Below are 21,516 nucleotides of genomic sequence, written 5' to 3'. Positions count from 1 at the left end.
TTTGAAAGTGGAATTATGACTCTGGCACTAATACTGCAACCGGAGGGTTTTTCCTGCACATCTATCACAAACTAAAACATGGCTCAGGGCACCCGGACAGGTATCAAACTTAGAAGCGGGGCGGGGGACGAGTTTTTAGCACATTATTCCCTATTCCAAAACGCATAGGGATGTGTAATTTGTGGACCTGGTAAATATTACATACTGCAGTGTTGTATTTACTTTCTGGAGGAGTGAAAACTTCTGGCCTCCAGGCCACATTAGCAACACAAAAGGATGATGGACGGAGTGCTGACAATGCAAACACTCACCCCCAGTCACAGATCTGGGTTTAATCCATCGTTTTTTTGCTGCCCATGCCATTCCAGTTTGGACCTAGCCATATGCAAATCAGTCTTGACCCTGTTCCACATGGGAACAGTCTAGCCCGAACTGCCAGGCCAGGTCTTCCCTGGACTGGAAACAAGCATCCTGGGACCGGTTTCAGGGTTTCACCCCTCATCAGCCAGGCTAGCTTGAATCCAGTGGCATGGGAAGCACGGGACCCACGTCTGGGCATACCCTTCCCACTTAGGGCATACCCTTCCCACTTAGGGCGACATTAGCAACACAAAAGGATGATGGACGAGTGCTGACAATGCAAACACTCACCCCCAGTCACAGATCTGGGTTTAATCCATCGTTTTTTTGCTGCCTATGGCATTCCAGTTTGGACCCAGCCATATGCAAATCAGTCTTGACCCTGTTCCACATGGGAACAGTCCAGCCCGAACTGCCAGGCCAGGTCTTCCCTGGACTGGAAACAAGCATCCTGGGACTGGTTTCGGGGTTTCACCCCTCATCAGCCAGGCTAGCTTGAATCCAGTGGCATGGGAAGCACGGGACCCACGTCTGGGCATACCCTTCCCACTTAGGGCGACATTAGCAACACAAAAGGATGATGGACGGAGTGCTGACAATGCAAACACTCACCCCCAGTCACAGATCTGGGTTTAATCCATCGTTTTTTTGTTGCCCATGCCATTCCAGTTTGGACCCAGCCATATGCAAATCAGTCTTGACCCTGTTCCACATGGGAACAGTCCAGCCTGAACTGCCAGGCCAGGTCTTCCCTGGACTGGAAACAAGCATCCTGGGACCGGTTTCGGGGTTTCACCCCTCATCAGCCAGGCTAGCTTGAATGCAGTGGCATGGGAAGCACGGGGCCCACGTCTGGGCATACCCTTCCCACGTCTGGGCATACCCTTCCCACTTAGGGCGACATTAGCAACACAAAAGGATGATGGACGGAGTGCTGACAATGCAAACACTCACCCCCAGTCACAGATCTGGGTTTAATCCATCGTTTTTTTGCTGCCCATGCCATTCCAGTTTGGACCCAGCCATATGCAAATCAGTCTTGACCCTGTTCCACATGGGAACAGTCCAGCCCGAACTGCCAGGCCAGGTCTTCCCTGGACTGGAAACAAGCATCCTGGGACCGGTTTCGGGGTTTCACCCCTCATCAGCCAGGCTAGCTTGAATCCAGTTGCATGGGAAGCACGGGACCCACGGGACCCACAAACTTACTTCAGTTGCTGTGCTTTGCTCGGTGAGCCATCTGTCCAAAAATTGCTTCCATTTTACGTTTAATTATCATACCTTATTTGTTAGTGTATGGCATTTTTAGTTTTTCTCTCCTTATGTTAAGAGTGGGCTAGGCCCAGAGAGAAAAAGCACAAGGGGGCTTCAGTCCCGGTGTGCTCGTCAGTGTCTTCCCGTGCTGGTGTGCAGACTGCTGTCTGATGGGTGTTGCTTTTCCAGTAGCAGGAGGTCTCTCTCTCTCTCTCTGCCAGTATCTTATATTGTGGCTTTTCATCAGACTTATTTGCTGCAATCAATGTATGTTATGTGTGGCCACCAGGGCCTCGCTGTCCTTACTTTGGCGACTGCTGTCCTATAGATGTGGGCTTTCAGAAGTGCTTACTTTGCAAAAAATATAAGTGGCAGGGCCAAGGTATTCCACTGCAGCCAGCACCACCCACAGCTTCTGCCACTGCTGCACGAACAAGTGTGACATTTCTGATTATTACACGTCACCCCCTAGCTGTAGGGATGGCCTGGAAGTGCGATTTTTGTTATATTTTGTAATGCACTGAAATGTTAACTTTTGTGCTATGCTATAAAATGCGTCGAGAGTGCCATCACGTGGTGAACTTTCATAAACAAGTGCCAGTGTTTAAAAACAACTCTTGGTACCGGGCACTGGCACAAATTAAGAACTGGATCTCTCTAGGGAGCATTAGGCCTTTCAACCTTCCAACAAGCCCTGGTTTGAGAGCTCTATGAGTAGCCTGTTTCTGTGTGTGATGCTGGCTCCCGTCCCTGCGTGGGAGTCCTGGTTGTTCTCCATCAAGTATGTGGAAGTATATCACAGTGATGTTGATAAGCAGTCATTTCCTTTTCTAAAAGATGTTTATTGAAACGACTGTAGCTATAATGGCTGCCCAAGCAGCATGAATAATTATGCCGGCGATACATATTCAGACCACACTAAGTGGACTCGTTAAACTGTTACATTTACCTTCAAGCAGAAACATAGAATTCAAAGACTGCCAGCTGGTACTGTTTTGTACCGTCAAAACAGCCTTGCCACTGCAGTAACAACCTGTTTTCATTATCAACTAATGCTCCTCCCGGTTAGCACTAGCAGGTTGGAATTCAAGCAGAGCCGTGTTCACATTCACCTCTCAGTCTTTCAGTAACCTCCATATTCACTGGTGATATAAAGACTAGTGCAAAGGAAGCCAGCCCCTGGATCCATGCAAAAGAATCAAGTCCCTGCTAGTTCTCTTGCCGAGTAGCTCAGATCTCATTGGGAACTTAGTATAGCGGCAAATCCAACATCCACCGATATGCTACTCGCACTAGCTCACAAGCTCAGTTTGCTCCAGATACAGGGCATGATCATGGCCCGCAAGCTCACCAGCTCAGCTCGCTCCAGATATAGCATGATCATGGCCTAATAGCTCACCAGCTCCTGCTTAGTAGTGATAGCAAGAAAGCATTTGTAGCCACCATAATCCAACAGGTGGTCAATATCTCTTGTGAGAAAAAGCTACTGTCCATGGGCAATATTCTTGCCAGGCAAAGGTCGAGAATGTGTTAATATTCTTTTAATCCCTCTGCGTGCATTGATCACAACTTGAAAGGCAGGTGCATTCTCACATCAGTAGTGTATACGTTCCGTAAAAGTATTGCAACAAAAGCAACCCAACAGCCTCCACAAAAAGAAAGATGGCAGACATGACCCCACTCCTCCAAGGACGATGAATGCGCTGTTTCCTCCCTTGAAAGAAAACAGTGAGTGCAACCATCAACCCCTAAGAAAATGGTAAGAGAAACCCACCCATTAAAACAATATATCAACAGCAATCACATCATTAAACAAGAAGACATCAGCAAACAAGACAGTAGGAACAAATTAGCTTTCATACATCTCCTCCAAAGAAGGCAGCAGAAAGGAACTAGGCTACAGCAATTCATCCTCCAAAACAAGAGAATTAACGATTTAGGTACTATAGCAGCCTCCACTTCACAAGGAAATAAAAGGAAATATAATTTCATCGTATTGGACACAGCAGCAGAAGAATCGTAGGCACATACCAGAGGCAGAAACCACGGGCTTTCATCATCACTTTTTATTGTTGAATAGCATCTATCACCCACCCAACGAGGCACCATGCTAAGTTACAACAAGTAGGAGTTGACGAAAGCAACAAAAACTATTTATGAACATAAGGCATAGAACTACTGAAAAACGTGAAAAAGAAAAGCCATATAATAAAAGAATGACTTGTTCTCAGAAAATCAAAAATCAAAATATATTAATACTTGAGAGCTTATGTTAAACTGTAACAGACACATCACATTGAGACAGTTTTAACTATTTTGATCCCCCACATCGCTCCTAGCTTTTACCAGGATCACAGTCCCACCAGATCAGAGTGTTGGGCTTATCAGAGGCGTGTGGATAGGCACGAAGCACCCTAGGCAGGACGTTTTAAAAATCAAGGCTGGCCACATTAGTGGTCTTGGCTTTTTGACCACAGCCATCTGTCAAGCCTCAAGATTTTGCCAAGAATGAAGAATTTACCAGTTTGTGTAAACTGGACAATAGCTCTGCTGGGTTACGTAGAATTCAATTTGGTGATGATGGCCATGATCCCCACCCTCCTGGTCAGTAGTAGAGCAAGGCTAGGCTTCAGCAGCAATTGTCAAGCTTCTACCGTAACAAACACCTACCGGGAGGTGAGCAGACGCAGAGCAATTGTGAAGTAGAGTTCAATTTTTGTCGCAGCAGAGGTGTCACTGTGTAAAAAGCTTCTTCTTTTCTACCATCCATCTGCAAGGGGTTCTCAAATTTTACTTGACATGCAGATGTATCAGGAGAGGGTGTGGAGTAACTTTTAGCTCTCAGGTGGTCAAAAGCCCAGATTCGTAGTGGAAAGAAAGAATACCTTGTTTCAGGCTTCTCACTGCTTGGTACCAGGAGAGCTGTTGTCATGCACTGGTTGAGAGTGTGGTGAACGCTAAATGAGAAGAGGTTAAACATCTTTTTTTTAAGTGAGAGAGGGATATTGGCATTAATTAAGGCATCTCCCACACTTGCGAAGCAGAACAAGCAACAACCTCATCACCAAACTCCAAGCAATACACACATGTGCTGCTGTCTTCTGCAGGGGGTGGGGACTGAGCTACAGTGATTGGAGGCCAGTGTCATGTGACAGTTTTAGGCGCAGTGGTAGGTGCCTCGAGATGTCCATGGTCCTGTCTCTTCTACCCAGCGGTAATGAAGTCCTGAGCCCCTCTCCACTAATCTTCAGGTTTTACCAGGAGACGTGATGTGATCTGTAGGTGAGTGGCCACAGTATTCAAATGTTTATATTTGTGGTTGTTGCTTAGATAGTCTGATATGTTACGTCAGATGCCTTAGATTAAGTGCAAGTTATGTCACATGAAGCCACGTTTTGTGATTTTTTTTAAAGTTACTTTGAGTAATGTTATTTTAGATTTTGCGTAGAGTATATCAGTTCATCACAATTTCACCTACAATTAATATTGCATATATATCTCGTCCCCATTTTCACTACTGGTGGCTCACCTGGTCTTTGGCCATCACTTGATCGGATCGTTTTTCTGGTCCTTGGTGTATCTACAAAATAAAGGATCAGTAAACCAAACTTAATATAAAAATATTAACTAACATATCAAGTTATAATGAAACAAAATCTATGAATATATGTACATTCAAGACAATACATTAAATAAATTAAATAAATGAAAAGATACATACAAACGTTTACGTAAAAGATTACATTTTTGATACAATTACTCAATTAAAAACAAAACAAAAAAGAATCACACCACATTTAGAAATACTTATCTGATGAGTGTTGCTGGATCAGTGGATTTTATTTATGAGCAAAGAATGTTGTAATAGACCCAGTCCCGCATACATTGAAGTTTTCAGCTCCTGACCGGTGGTTTCAGAAGACAGAGGAAAAAAGTGAACACAAGAAAAAGAGAGGCAAGGATGGTGTTGAATGAGCCGCAGAAAAGAAAAAACCTTTTAGGGACAAAAGAGAACAACTGGAAGAAGAGACAGTTAAGTTGATGTGCGATCAACATGTGAGAAAAACTATAGAGGCAAGGTGGAAAGTGGAGGGTCAAGAGCTGCAATGGAAAGGTGGAAAATCCCATACCTAGTTGGATGGGATTGTAGGCTAGGGCTAGCTCTGCATTCTAAGACAGGAAATTGTATGTTTGAGTTTTTACTCAAGTTTTCAACTTTGTGTGTACTTAAATGCAAATTACCAGATTTCATGGCACATTGATTTACTTTAAATTTGAAATTTATAGAAGCAAAGAAAGATTAAGCTCCTAGCATGCATGAGATTGTGAAATCAGGGACATTAGAGCCCATATCCAAAGTAAAGGCCTTATGAAAATTGAGTGAAGTTACTGAATGGCTCAGAACCCCACGGTTGCCAATAGAATATATTCGGAATAACTTGCATTGCAGGTTTGATTTAATATAGGTGTTTAATATAAGGGTAGCAATAGTCAGTGATCAGAGATCGTGGACTGGAAGGGTTGTAACAGCAGCAAACAGAGGGAAGCAAAGACGAGGAGCATAGAACACTGAGCGGTGAAACAGCCTGGTCAAGAAAAGCTACACAGGTTAATAAAGGATATGAGAGAGGAGGTGACCAGGGTTACTTATCCATGGTTTGTGCTAGTGTTCTGTGCTGTGACCAGTAGTAGAGAACTATGTGAAGGTGGGGGGGAATGTAAGCAATTTTGGGCAGTGAGGTGGAGAGTCAAATCTCTTGTCTTAATTAATTGGTTGGTGCACAGAAGGCTCCCATTCAAAACTCGCTCTTTTCTAATGTGGCCTGACCACCCCCGCCACATCCAGTAGTTCTCCGTTTCACTGTCTGGGTACTACACCTCTATATTCTGAGAATTATAGCCTCTGTATAACAAAACTTTCTATCGTCCCTCTACTCTTGGGTATGACGCCACAGCCTTCTAGAACAGATTATTTGATAGCAAACTTGATTATCAAGGCATGTCGAGAACAATTAAAGCTTACTAAAATAGTGTTTTTTCAACCGCATTGGGGCAATAAAATAAAAAAAAGCACCCTGTATTTTTTAAGAGAGTACCACCAGATAGCAACCGGAAGCATAAAACAAAGTCAAAACCAATTTAATTTACAAATATACCAAATAAAGAGTTAATTGTAATAGATTATTAAACAAAATACATTTCAATTACATTAAGGCTACATATACTCAAGATCACAGATTTTCCTGGAGGGCATAGAGTCAGAGCTGATAAGGTCCTGCACTGGTCTATGCAAGAATCCAGCAGATAATTCAGGATTTCACTAATGTTGGGGTGTCCAACGATGGTTATGGCATGTGCATTTTGTATCGGCAACAACGCCATGCTCTCTGGAGACAGTGCAGTAGATATTGAACAAAGTGATCTGCTGGTAATACCAACGTTCTCCTGACATTTCTAGATCCCACGCCCACCTACCTCCCCAGCCCACCCTTTCAGCAGATGTAAACAGAGTATTGGAAACTCTCTTACGGTCTAGATTTAGTTAGGAGGTTTCTTCAGCTGCATCAAGACAGTGGACTGTACAGTAATTACTCAATGTTTTCTATACCAGGGAAATACCTAATAGCTTCACATTGTGGACCTTCATAAATCAATCAGTAAGGAGCCGGGGTGTATCGGTTTAATTAGGACAGGAGGGAGGCAGAGGTGGTAGAGGAGGTTAGGAGGTCTCGCAAACATGGGGCAGGGACCTGGGTTGTTGCAGGAAGGAGGCTCGGCCTTGAAAAGCACTGTTTTCACAACATGGTGGAAGGAAAAATGGTCAAGGCGGTGAGGGTTGTAGGAAGGCGCTGAAAAGTGTGGTTGTCCACAGTGAGTTATTTTCCATTTCTAATCTACATGCAGGGGCCATATACTGAAGCACTTTACAAAAGAAAACATCAAAGGCGCAGAATACCTGAGAAAGCACGTGCAGTGCATACAGATTAACCCCCCACTCGCCTTTCCCTCCATGGCAACCAGGAAATGCCATTGGGTTAATTACAAACTGTTGTGGCAGCAGCAAAATAAATAGTAATATGCAATGAAGGCTCTGCAGCAATAGTGTTTAATTAAAATAACTGACACGGCTATTAAACATATGACATTTCAGTTTAGGAACACCCATCAAACTCACTTACGGCGTGTGCTGTGGTTCACTTACATGAGAAAGGCGGAGTGCATGCATCTAAATACCGAAAAACGCCATTGGTTTATCCTTCAGGCTAATAGTGTGGGCGCTAGGAGATCAAATTCAGATCTGGGTGTCTTTCCAAAGGCATTCTTCTCAACATAGCTGTTTGTTGCGTGTCATTCTACATTTTGTAGATGGCACCCTGGCCTGGACAAAGAACCCAAATATAATAGTAGTTTAGTGTTCCATTGTGAGGATGTGTAGCTCCTTTCTTCCAGCACACACAGAGTAAAAAGAGGAGGCACTGGTAGGCACACCAACTACTCACAAGGACCAGGACGACTCACAAGTAATCGAACTCTGAGCGTCATTTTCACAATTAGACTCATGTGCAACACTCTACAGCACCACAGAGGGCAGCTACTTTGAGTTTTCAGCTGCAATGCAAGATTGTACCAGGATAAAGCTTCAAATCATTGCAGAGAAACAGTCAGGCAGGTCCAGGTAAAGTGTGTGCATGTGCATTATGCTCTTTTTTTTTGTTTCTGTAGGGGCATTGTATTTTTGCTGCACATGATTATTCCTTTTACTTTTTTCTCTAGATAGTCATTTCCTTTTGCACATTTTCTGTGTGTCTATCTTTGTCTAATGTCTCTTGTTGCAAAAATCAACAAAGTGATGGAAGAAATGCTTGAATTGTTCACAGCCACTGGCGATCACTCATGGTCTTGTAAACCCATCATTAGTTGCTGTGTTGGCATTTGTGCGAGTAGTACTATTTTGTTTCTATTTTGTTTCTGTATGTATTGTGCTTCTCTTTCTACGCACCTTGTTATGTAAGAGTTATTTATGTACCTAACATTCTGTGATTTGAAGACCATGCAGTGCTCATCATTATCACTATGCACTTATGCACCCAATGCGGATTTGCCCATGAACATATGCATTTTTTCATATCTGCTTTAAAATATACACAAACAAGTCAAGCCAACTATTGACCTATCACCGTGTCATGTCTTATAACAAGTACATTCAAACAGATTCCATTTTACAACTCAACATGGTAGATGGAGGAAATGCCTCAAATTTCAATGATCAACAATCATTTAAGAAAATGGACCAATGACTGTCCATGCACCTATGGCCAAGACCTGCCATGGATTATACAGCACTAATCACCACTGCTAGGTATCATAATCCATACTTTATCCGTGCACCCTTTGGGGATCTGGAAGAGCCAGCAATCAAATGTATTATTCGCAAGTGTTTTGGTTGAGCGTGACTAGTACAAACGATGAACAATGTTAAGTTTCAAATAATTTTGTGTGAGTTATATTTAAACTTGAGTAAGTCTGATCTAGGAAGATATTGGTGATGTCATGTGTAAATAGATGGGTGTGGTGAACGCACTTGTGTATCAGTCTAAAGGATGGGACAGTTCAGAGTCCAAACCACAACCGACTCCATCTGTTCCTCACGATTTCACTTCAAAGACAGTCTGCATGCAAGTGTTTTTGGTCAGATATGGGGGAGGGAGTGACTCAGACGCTCGTGCAACAGTGGCAGTCTGTCTGTAAGGTGACCAGAGAAATCTTTCCCACACTGTAGTTGGGCTCAAAAGAAAACTAGAGAATCCAGCTCTGGCCCCTTTGCAATAGATGAATGAATGAGTCTTTCTTTTAAATAACTTTATTCGGACAAAGGCCATAAAAGTGCACATATAATCGGAAATCAACCATTTAATACAACATTATTTAAATACATTCAAACTCATCTAATTGGTTTATAAAAACAACATTCCACTACCAAATCTTGAAATTAATGCACATCATCTTTAAACTCAATATTTCATTTGCACAACCATAACCAAATTAAAATGCATAAAATGTACCTTGTCTTCGTAGCAGCAATAATGTCGCTGAGTATGGAGAAACAGATTTCGGCAAATTTTTCAAATATGATAGACCCTCACTTTATGATTTGAAACATTGCTTAATTAAAGCCGGTCGTAAAAATTGCATTGTGGGTGATTTATATAAAGTGCAAAAAAGCATAAAGGGCGCTGTGGACTGGGCAGTATGCCCGTCATAGGGGCAAGGTGGTAAGAAAAGCCACCAAAAAAGTGAACAAGACTCAGCCTCAATACAGTCAAATAAAATCTATGTTCAGGATTTGAAATCCATAGCAAATATGGTGCCATTCCCTTTGTAATACTAATTTGCAAGTAACGTACTGTTTTGCCGGCCACACAGCGCTACGTGTATGAACCTGGATTAGTCTGCTCTTGTAATATTTCCCCAACAATAAAACCAACAATTGAGACAACAGATTTTGTTGTATTGTTTAAATGGTTTGTGCCATGGTCCTCTCTCGGCTATGAAGGTGGGCATGCTATATTTCCTGCTTTTAGTAGTACGAAGTATACCACATTGTATTCGAGTACAAGCATACTTTAATTTCACAACATTGCTGATTTTCTTCAGATTAATAGTTACAGAAGACAATGTGTATAAGACTAGATTTGCATCACAGCTCTGAAGGAAGATAACACTCTCTTCCTCCCCTTGTAGCGTAGTACAGGACATACCACTTGGCCTGAACACTCACTGAACAGCACGGAGGGCAGGAGGAGGAGTGACTAAGTGTCCATTTCTTAAGAATAAGTGAGCCATTACTTCCTGTGAATGGAGCCATTTCTCGCCCTACACGTCATTCAGTAGGCGTCTGCAGCCCAACCTCCTGCAGTAGCGGCATGGCAAAATGGTGGCAATATGGCAGCCCTGCTTATGGGCTGCTGTGCATGAGCAATGTGACTGGACAGACATCGCTATGGATTACTGGCCTATGTGGTACGACCTGTGCGTATTGGTACGGGTGGCAGTGGTGCCAGCCTACTCTTGGTATTGTATACAAAGCCATCCTCAGAGTGCTCCATCTCTTAACCCCACCTTTACGTTCCCCAATCATATCACCCTCCTTTCTAATGTCGAATATCCCTTCAACCACACAAGTTAAACCAGAAGAGGCGGATTACGCTTGCTGCTATTTGAACACGACTCGATGGACGAACGTTACAGTGTTCTCTGGACTATCTGTACTATGAGGATCGGTCAAGCTGCCCTCATCAACAGAAGACTTTGTTAATTAAGGCTTTGACTCGGCACAAACTGAAATTATGACGCACTGTAAACCAGCAGAGGACACTATCTTACAGACAGATGGAAACATGGACTAATAATCAGAGTTCCAGCCAGGTAGTGAGGAAAAAGAAAATTATGGCAAAAATTCCAGCGACCCGGGGCAATTACCTCCAAAGGGAGTAATCAGAGTTTATGTTCTAGGTAAAAGTGGCTAGATGTTTAATGTTTTGCACTTACCATCATAGCAGACAATAATGTTGCCTGGGAAATTGTAGGGCTTCCAGCATGAGCTGTTTGATGGGTGATCTCCTTAAGCTATGCAAAGTCTTTGTTCAGGATCCCTGAGGATGAACTTATATTGCAAAGCACAAGTGAGTCACTCACAACCCACCAGTGAAATTCCTACTGCAGTCCACATTTTTTTTTATACTTTGTAGTTCAAGCACAGAGACTCTGTTGACAACATGGGGCCAATTCAATTTTAGGGGGCACACTCACATATGTCCCAAAATGGGATCCAAGCTGAGTGGTATTTTCCCATGTGGTAATTGCATGTGTACTGTAAGTGGCCATAGGTAAACAGATATCCCGGCAGTGAATGCATTAGACCCATTGACCCTGGTTAGGAGAAACGACTGACTGAAATGATGTGCTCTTGCCTATATAATTGCAAATTGGCACATACACGAGCCAGCAACTGAGTGCCTGTAGTTCTCTACCTATTTGTAAAACTCGCATTTTAAAAGCCAATAAGTCTGATATTGGCCACCAGACTTTTTGCTTTGTCAGTGCTTCCTTAGCCATGGTTTTTGCAAAACTATTTTGTTGTGGAAGCTGCTGAGACCTCATCAAAAATTATTTTTGCTCTCAAAAATCACATTTTGTCCCTGGCACGTGAGGGAACTACTTTGTGAATGTGCTCCTTATGAAAGGGGAGGGTGCTGGCATTTATAGACAAGTTAGCCAATGGCTGACGTCGCCTGACCCACTGCCCCTTGCTGTATGCTGTAGTGGGTGAATGATGTAAAGACAGACCAATGGATGGGAGAGGGCTGGCTGAAAGCCTCTATAAATAATCACATTAGATGTATATTTTAGGTCAAATTAAAAGGTCTTCAGTAACTGAACTATAAACAAATTTAAAATGAATGAATACATAAAATTAAACCTGTAGTTATGAACCTCGCCACAATTTCCTCCATAGATGACAAAACACCCTTTCTCTTCTACATTCCAACACTCAAGCAATGATTCCTCTTGCTCCTTTTCTTCCCAATTCATGGGGGGGAACTAGTTTTTGGCCGGCACACCTCGGAGTCCCGCATATGATCTGCCCACATTGTTTGGCGCGATTAGTGAAAGAATGACTCCTGTGATGTGATAAACATCTCGCGCAGCAGTAGCCTCCTGCATGCGCGCGGCAAGCTCTTCCACTGACTTTAATTAGCAATGTATTTCCTGATCGTTTTGTCGAGAGGCACTAATTAGAACACTTCCAATTATTCATCTGCAGTCAGGGTTTTAACATTTCTGCTAGAATTTCATTTTCATACAGAATCGGTAATTTCCTGCTTCCCATTCATTCCAAACTGTTGGGGTCAAACTAGCAGTCGTTGTCCAGATGCGAATATCACATCCCGCCTTCATCATTTTATCTCCTCTGAGAGAAACAGTTTATTGGTTCCTCGGATAATTTGGACGTTGAAGAAGTTTACTTGCATATCGTGTGGCCTTATGATGGTCTGGCTGGCACCAGACAATTATGTGAGCATCACTAGAAAGGGGTTTTGTCCACATGTTAGGAGTCATGAGTGCATCTTTTGATTATGCAGAAGTTGTGTGCTTCTAGAAAAAGTTCTTGAACTTTTAGAGGCACACAAATGACATTGGAATGCTATAAAAGTGTCAGAGATAATTAAATAATGTATGTTTGTCTCTGGCAGCAGCATAGATGAGAAGAGGGCAGTCATTACCCTACCTTGATTTTTAGGAGTGGCTTGACAGTGCAACCGTCACCTTCTCACCATGACCAAACAAGTCAACGCCGTATCATCCTCCTGCTTCCTCACTCTCCGCATGCTCCGAAAGATCTTCTGCTGGATCCCCGCCGACACCAGAAAAACTGTGACCCACGCCCTCGTCACAAGCCGCCTGGACTACGGAAACACCCTATACGCAGGAACCACCGCTAAACTCCAGAAACGTCTGCAGCGAATACAAAACGCCTCCGCCCGCCTCGTCCTCGACATACCCCGCAACAGTCACATCTCCGCCCACCTGAGACACCTGCACTGGCTTCCCGTCAGCAAAAGAATCACCTTCCGGTTCCTCACCCACGCACACAAAGCCCTCCACAACAAAGGACCCGAATACCTCAACCGTCGCCTCAGTTTCTACACGCCCACCCGTCAACTTCGCTCCGCCAACCTCGCACTCGCCGCCGTCCCTCGCATCCGCCGCACCACGGCAGGTGGGAAATCCTTCTCCTACCTGGCGGCCAAGACATGGAACTCCCTCCCCGCCAACCTCAGGACCACCCAGGACCACCCTGCATTCCGGAGGCAGCTCAAAACCTGGCTCTTCGAGCAGCAGTAACCCCCTTCCCCTAGCGCCTTGAGACCCTCACATGTGAGTGGCACGCTTTATAAATGTTTTTGATTTGTTTTGATTTGATCACCTGACCTCTTAATCGAAACCAATTTACTTCTACTGTATAGTTTTTCTTACTTCCATATAAAGGCATCTCTGTTCTCATATTGGTTACTTGTACTGCTTCACATTGCTACAGAAAATTCCTTTAAAGCCAGACCTAGTGGCATTGCAATGCTCGTTTAAAACTGATGTGAGGTTTTCTACCTCTCTGCTGCCATGCAAAGGATGGGCCCTCTGACAATTTGAATTCTAAAATACTGCAATAATCAGAGTTCAGACAGCCACTCAGGACTCTGGGCCCTGGTGTCACTACACCTACTGTACCAACTGAAGCTACACCCCTGCATGGCATATTCTGGCTAGTCAGTACCTGTGAGGGTGCATGCCAGATGCACCAACACCCCAACATGAGGGGCTGAGGAGAGAGGTGGGCAAGAAGGCCAACACCCTGCATATTTCAATAACTTTGGTGTTAAAAATCAGGACTGTTGAAAATAAATAAAGGGAGTAATGTTGAGTGCACTTTGTTACGTAATTTTCTTGAACTATATTGAAAAACAGTAATCTACATTTTAACTGTTGTTTGCATAGGTGAGCCTATCTGGCACACGAAATGTGAAACTTCTGAACATTTTCTCTTATTTTTCTAAATATTTGGACTGCTTCTGTTCTTCATCCAATCAGGCAACACGGTGAACACTTCTCTTCCTGGGAAAACAGCGTTGAACATTGCAGGCTGCTCTTTAGATTCCCCCACCCCCTTCCAATAGATGCCTATTTAGAGCTTCAGGCCCCTAAAGGAGGTGTTCCTGGTTGGACCCCACCTATTTCTTAAAGAGAAAACCAGCACGGAATGGGAAGGAGGACCTGGATGCCAATGTTGAACCCAAGAGTCACATCTGTGGCCCGCACAAGGTCACTGTCCTCAGACTCCTAGCTAGTAATGAAACATTTAATGATAGGGTCCCCCTGCAAAAAGTGATGGGCGCCCCTACGATTCCAGCATCTCTTGTAGAAACATAGGCCTGTATCTCTTGTAGAAACATAGGCCTTATGCTGAACGAGGCCTCCCCAAAAAAAGTAGCACCCCAGTTGTTCACCTGCAGAGCATCACTAAATAATGCTGACATGGTTTCACATCAGTGCTTAATTTGTAAATAATACAGTGCCGGTGCCCAAAGCCTCCTCTTAAACATGCGGCAGCTGCAATTCAATGTGCGAGCACGGAATACTGAGGCAGGGTAATCCTGAAGCCTTCACGAGTCTTTTCAATCCATTTACAGCCACTCATTGCCCCATCATTTCACTCTTGCAGCTTTCTCCCATTGTGACGCTTTTTCGTTTTTCTCTTCTTCCATCTTTCCCATGTGTCTTTTGCTCGCAGTTAATGCTTGAGGCAGAAGAATAAGCTCCGGCCCTCAAAAATAAGTGCCGGTGCTCCGCACAGGAAACAACAAGCACAAATTAAGCACTGTTTCGCAGACCTCTGTTGCAGAGAGTCTGCTTCCCATTACAAACAACTAGAAGTTTCGAAACACCACTGGCCATTTCATTTTTTAACATTTTCTTCTGCGGTCGCCGAAAAAAAAGTGGCAGATTACTTTGTGCATTAACAGAATGATTTGAAAGATTGTTTCTAAATGCACACACAGTTAGAAATTACATTTTTGCAGCTGAATCACCTTATCCCAGATAGAACTACGACTAGGTACCTAAAATCAGGACACTGCGACATTGATTTCAAAGGGGTTTCAATGGCTATAATTATAATAGAACCATTCAATAAATCAACAAAATTAGAGCAGGTGTGCCCTTCTTTGCTCAGCCGACTGAATTCTACTGATTGGTTCTTTGTAGTGCACAATCGGGAGGGCACATTAACGCTGTGACCTTCAGACAGCAAATGCGGTGGTTAAAAGGTCATTTTTGTTGTAGTGTTTCTGAAAATCAGTGACAGCATTGTCATTCTGGGCTGAAGAGTCTGTACAACGTTTTTCTTTGGAAACTGGATGTAGAGGCTACCTTTGCTGCTGCTCAAAGGCAGACCTTGACCAGCAACGTCCAAAGGGTGGGTTTTAAAAGGATTGCAACAACTTGTTTCTTGTACAGGGCCCACTGCCACAGTTTTCATTTTGTAACATTGTCAATTATGGGCGTTACTATTCCTCAGTTGATACTGCCTAAATTTTTTGACCTCAGATTGATGAAGATTGGAGTGGGCCCTGCCAGGAGTTAAGTTTATGATTAGTCATGATTTTCATTACACTTACATAATCGTATGTAATTGCCAGCATTTAGCATTATGCTTGTTACGCACAATTCATTAAATTAGTCCATTATGCTACATCATGTAATTTCAAGCACGATCAGATAGGAATCCAGTTTGGAGGGGGGACACAGGAATAACGCAAACAAACAGATCTGAAGAATGCCAGATTTGCATTTCACATGATTTTTCAGAATTTCCCTGTAAATATGAAAAGCTAAATTATGGACATTTTGCATACTCCGGCTTATTACCTGGAAACTACATGTAGTGAGCATAACTTCCAGTAGTGGGGAGAGGCAATGCCGTGGTCACATGGTTGCCGCTGTATTTCCGACACTGTGCCTCACAGTAGATAAAAACAAGCATCTGCAATGCAATGGGTCTCGCGATTGCTCGGGTTAGAGCAATTAGCGTTGTAAACACCTAACCGGACTTTTCTTGCCACATAAACTGAAAATGAAAAGTAATACAATTTCACATAAGGGAGCAAATTGTGAAGGTGACTAATCCAAACAAAAAGACCAGTCCGGTTTCGCCTTTGCATAGTAATAAAAAAACAAGCGCAATCGCACTGTGTAAAACCATGAATTCGCAAAGGACCGCTAGGATAGACAATAGAATTAAACTGGAGTCATGAAAAACGCGTAATTACTGCCCAGCAAGATCGTGCTGCCTGCAAAATAAAGAGAAAAAGTAGTCCAGAAACCATACAGAAAACATGGAGCCCCGTATGTTTTTAGTAGTTGGCCGGTGCTCTCAAGGAGGGCTAAACACTGGAAAAAGCATGATGAATGCCTGTCTTTCACTAATGAAATCAAGCCCATGAACCAACGAAAGTGATGGGCGTGACATGGGTGTAGTTAAAAGCCCACAGAGGGTTTACAACATGGACAAAGCGCTTGCACACTCGACCCTAACAATGGCAGTCTCTCAGCCTCATCATCTGCTTTTCCCAATCTCAAAACTCCTACCCTGGTACTTACAGACCAATGAAAGAGAGCAGTAAACAGCGGCTGATCCTATCTCTGCCATCAGGAAAAGCATCTTTGCTGCAGCACAGGACAACTTTTTTTGCCTTTTATTTTTTCATTTATCAGCATTGCAGTTAGTAAGGCTGGTGATTTGTTTTGTAATCAATCAATCAAGGGGATTTGTAGAGCATGGCTCATCACCCAGGAGGGTATCCAGGCACTTCAGGGTCATGATAGTTCAGCCAGGTCATGAGCGCTCTCTGGAATTCCAATAGAAAGGTGGAGGACCATAGCTGCAGAGGGAGGTTGTTCCAGGATTTAGCAGAGTTCTGTCTGGTCAGAAGTCTTTGCAGAAGATGTGTGGGGATCCCAGCATAGAGTGTGTTGCTGTCCTCTAATCAGCTGGTGACTAGGGCTTGAGTGATGATATGACTGGTTTTCAGGGGGAGCCATTTGAAGACTTTCTGTAACATACAAAGTGTGCAAAAGCAGGCAGATCTGGGCATTCATATTAATTGCATATTGTTGCCACTGTCAGGATTTGCAACCTCACTAGGTCCTAATGAAAATGTCTCATTCTGATTGATGGCAACATCACAAGGGGAAGGTTTTACGGTGGCATGGGAAATTATGTCACAGAAGGGCAGACCATATAAGACTGTGTAAGTAAAGGGTTTTTCACTCGTATAGTCAAAGAAAGCGAGATCTCACTCTTTCTCACACGATTCTCAGACTCGACAAGGGTCTCTTACAATGGTTGAATACCTTTTTAAATAGTGAATGTTTGTCACAGGGTTAAGGGCTACATCACCCGTAGGTCACCTATAAAAAAGACCAGCTGGGTCTTTAGATCACACTTGCCTGGTGAAATCGAGTTCCAGCATACCTCTAATAGAAGATATACTACCAATATTACTCCAGACAAACCTTTGCCTGAAATGTCAAGTCTCCTTCTCTCATGTCAAAGGTAGCTGACTGGGACTCATCAGCTTTCGAACATTGTTTCATTCATGCTTTTACAAACAGATGTGACTCACTGCCAGGGACAATGCACATACGCTACATTCAGCACTCAATAAGGCCTTTTCACAGAGGTGACTATGGTTCACCAGAGGTAGAAACTGCTACCTCCAGCTCGCTCATTGTGACACCTTGCAACTGCCCTTAAGACCCCTGGAAAAAGTAGTGCTACGAACAGAATGTGCACAGTGTCCTGATGAGCACTGTTTTCTTTCTGTAGCTTCCACTGGGAACTGGGATTTTAGGTCTTCAGGTCTGTGAATTAAAAAAATTACAAGTGCAGATCACACTCTTTTGAGTAAGCTAAACAACTAAAAAAGTTAAAAGTGCTGCTGAATTTCATGATTATAAATACTTGAAAACTGATGAGTTTGAAAAAACCTTCATATCTGTGCTATGCAGGGGTAATAATGCCTAACGAGTGATCATATTCAAAGTGTGGAATATTGAGCAAGTAAGTAGTTCATATTCAATAAATGACCGCTAATAATTAATAATCAGGCACAGTCACTATTATTTTTTTCATCTATTTTTTGTGCATCTTGCTGTAGTTTACTAATACATTTTAATGATGAGATATGCATTAGGGAAGCCATTAAACCATGACACTTTGTGGTATGAATACTTTTGTTTCCCAGTGGTGTACTTTGTTTTAGTGGCTTTGCATTGTCCTCTACCAACAAACTCATAATTTTTCATGCAATGAAGAGATAAAATGTGTAATGTTCCTGTAAGATCACCGCCATATATAAAATGTAGGTGGTACATACAATAGACAGTTGTCAGTTGTAGTAACAGTTGTATTACTATATTGATAGTGTACTTATGTGGCTAATAACTTTGCGATGTCAGTAATTGTGATGTTGTCTGAGTGAAGGTCACGTTACATCACTTGCTAGGAAGATTCATGGCCAAATATCATGTTACTTCCTCAGATGTCATTGGGGCCATAGGGTGTGCGATGTCTCATCGGCTACTCCTGCTATTTTGGTGTATGGGTGTCTATGTACCTCTTGCTCTAAATTCACCTTGTAATCATCATCCACATTAGTTGACAAGAGCCCTCTTGATTGGTGGCCTGAGTGTAAGAAGTTACCCTCTGCCTGGATGTTTAACTTTTTAGCATTGGCTAGCCTGGCCCATGCCCAGACTGCTGGTGGTTAGGGGAGCGCACAGGTCTGTCTGTGTACAGGCCACACAGGAGCCACCCTGTGATCCGATTTTGGTAAACTGCCCTTAAATCATTTTTCCTGCTGCTCTGGTTATGCATTCAAACCCCAATTTCCTCACCCCCCTCTTTTCTTTTCTTATCCTGCTTCCCTATCAGGCCCCTCACCTTATATTTGGTGCTGTTGACAAAGAGCTTCAGGTAAGATACGCAAAAGGCAGATTGATGTGTGCTCACAGCAGGCCCCTCAATGCTCTGAGTGAAATAGCCAGTGACTGACCTCTGCATACTAAAGAGTCACCAATAAAGCTCACCAGCAACAGGGGGCAGGCAGCAGGTATCAGCATACTGCCAGGGAGGCAGGGAAGATCTTGGGCAGTACAGAACTCTCCGTCCCTCCCCAGCAACTTCGCTACTCTTTTTCTCCTTCGTAAAAGGCGCAAATGGGGTCAGTGGAGGGGATGGGCCCAAGGCCCAGGTCACAGTTCGAAAATTACTCAATGCTCATTGTGAGTATTTAAGTTCTGTGTTTTATTTTGCAGCTTGGTACTTGCGATATGGAAATCAAATTGTGTTTACTAAGCTAATGGAAGCTAGGGAAATATTTTTTCTTAAAAGGTATTGGGGCGGTAACCTTGGTTTCACTCTGGGCATAACTGTGCAAAGGCCGCCCATGCGTATTGCTGACAAGCTCAGCAGAAACACGGTGGGGGGGGGGGGTGGGTTATACTGCTTTTTGGAAAGGTCTGGAGACTGGCACATCAAATGTGGAATGACGTGCGGCCTGCATATTACAGGTTCAACACCAGTGAAAGCCAGTCCTTAACTTCATGAGAACAAAACTGGACATTGCAGGACACAAGTTAGTGCCAGTGGTTGAAACCGAATTGTAGAAGTTTCGGTACTCGCTGCCCCAGAGTACCTGTGGGCTGCTGAGAAGTGACCGTACTCTCCCATTAAGCATCCGCCGAGAAGTTACGGAATTCTCCCTTCCAAAAAAAGTGAGTTGGAGGTACGCAGTACCTGTGAGTACCAGCCCATTTAAAACACTGGTTAGCCCCCTCGCCCCCTGAGCAGGGATGAATATTGACATGGGGATGGAAGTTTCCAGTGGCTCATCTCTACAAGCACGTGCCCTTCAGCTTCGCTCTTTCACTTCCCGAGTCAGGTGAAATCGACCCAGGTCATGTGCACGCGCCGGATCAAACAGCAACACTCAGCGTCTGGACTACCTGCCAGAGTGACAGGCCTACTGACTTTGCGGCCTGTTGGCATTGTGCGGCATATATTTTTAGGATCCAGAAGCCAGCAATTGCTTCGACAGATAAATATCGTTACTGTAAACAAGGCTGTCTGTTGTTATTCACCCGGCTGGGCTTCCCTCAGAAAGTAGGAGAAAACCCCCTTATCTGCAGCACCTTCCCCCCTGAGTCATGGCCACTGGCAAGAACCCGATGGCATGAAAGTGCAGGGTCACGCCAAGAAAATAACAAGTCGTTTCTTCTCAGCCAGGCTCGCGGTGCGCGGCTCCTTAAGGTCAGGTGCCCCACACCAGAGAAGAGGTTCCCATGTGAACAGATACCGAGGCGTGTAACTGCTCATCAACTAGCAGTGATGCTCTAATGAACTCCGAACAATGTGAAATATGTTTTAGGCTTTTTATTAAGGCATACGATGTTTGCTAGCAAAAAAAAAAAACTCAGGTCCTAATCTATTCTAAAACCTTATTCCTGCTCAGTTGGGATTTTTTTTAACTCCATCTTATTTCGTGATTCTACTGTTTTGTACCAGACATTGAACAGCAGCACTCTAAAAATAAATTCGTAATTCAGTTGTAGCATTTTTAAACACATTTTACACTATAGCCAAAATACTACAAACTGCAAACCTGTAGGAAACAAGAACTGTTTGACGTCACATTTTGCAAATTATGTGAGGTCATTTTTTTTTGTCTTTTGTCAATCGACATGAATAAAAAAAGGAAACAAAGAAAAAAACGAATCAACTTGCCCCTTGAAACAAAAAGTAAAAAAAGTTAGAATCCCAAACTCTAAGAGTAACTATACTTAAAAAACACACTTCCTTAAAAAGTAATATCATTCATCCACACAACTATAAGGTGGACGTTGTAGTGGGACAGCAGAAAGGGAGGAAGGACTAATAAAACTAAGAGGCACCAAAGACAGGCATTGACTCTAGAGAGCGCCCACCAGTGGAAGACAAGTAGGTTAGAGAGGGAGTCTGAAATATGTGCCAGTAATTGCGGGGAGAACTACCCGGATTGATGGTCTATGGCCGGCTTCTCTGGAGCTTTGGTATGATCTTCTACTCATTGCTCTTAGCAGCTTAGATCACAGAAACATGATAGTAGAAAGAACAAGTGGTGACTGCAAGACATTTCTCCCTTAAAATGAAATTCTTCAAGTGATATTTGCCTGGTCATTCTACAGTGACATCCAGGCAAATTCCCTTTTAATGCAAGAAAGTAAACCTGTGCTCATTACAAGGCA

At 43.4% G+C, this 21,516-nt stretch overlaps 1 protein-coding gene across 5 annotated transcripts in view; it reads right to left on the bottom strand.

Moving 5' to 3' along the window:
- Positions 1–21,516, bottom strand: part of GFRA1 (GDNF family receptor alpha 1) — a 380,929-nt gene that overhangs the window by 278,366 nt on the left and 81,047 nt on the right. For 3 of the 5 annotated variants that reach the window (XM_069239268.1, XM_069239269.1, XM_069239270.1), the window contains exon 4: positions 5,144–5,194. The exons of the other annotated variants lie outside the window; for them this stretch is intronic. In XM_069239268.1, coding sequence (XP_069095369.1) covers positions 5,144–5,194 — 51 coding nt within the window. The remainder of the gene's footprint in view (positions 1–5,143; positions 5,195–21,516) is intronic. 5 annotated transcript variants of the gene reach the window in all.

This window comes from Pleurodeles waltl, chromosome 6, assembly GCF_031143425.1.
Source record: "Pleurodeles waltl isolate 20211129_DDA chromosome 6, aPleWal1.hap1.20221129, whole genome shotgun sequence".
Taxonomy (NCBI): domain Eukaryota; kingdom Metazoa; phylum Chordata; class Amphibia; order Caudata; family Salamandridae; genus Pleurodeles; species Pleurodeles waltl.
This window is presented reverse-complemented; position numbering and strand designations above follow the sequence as displayed.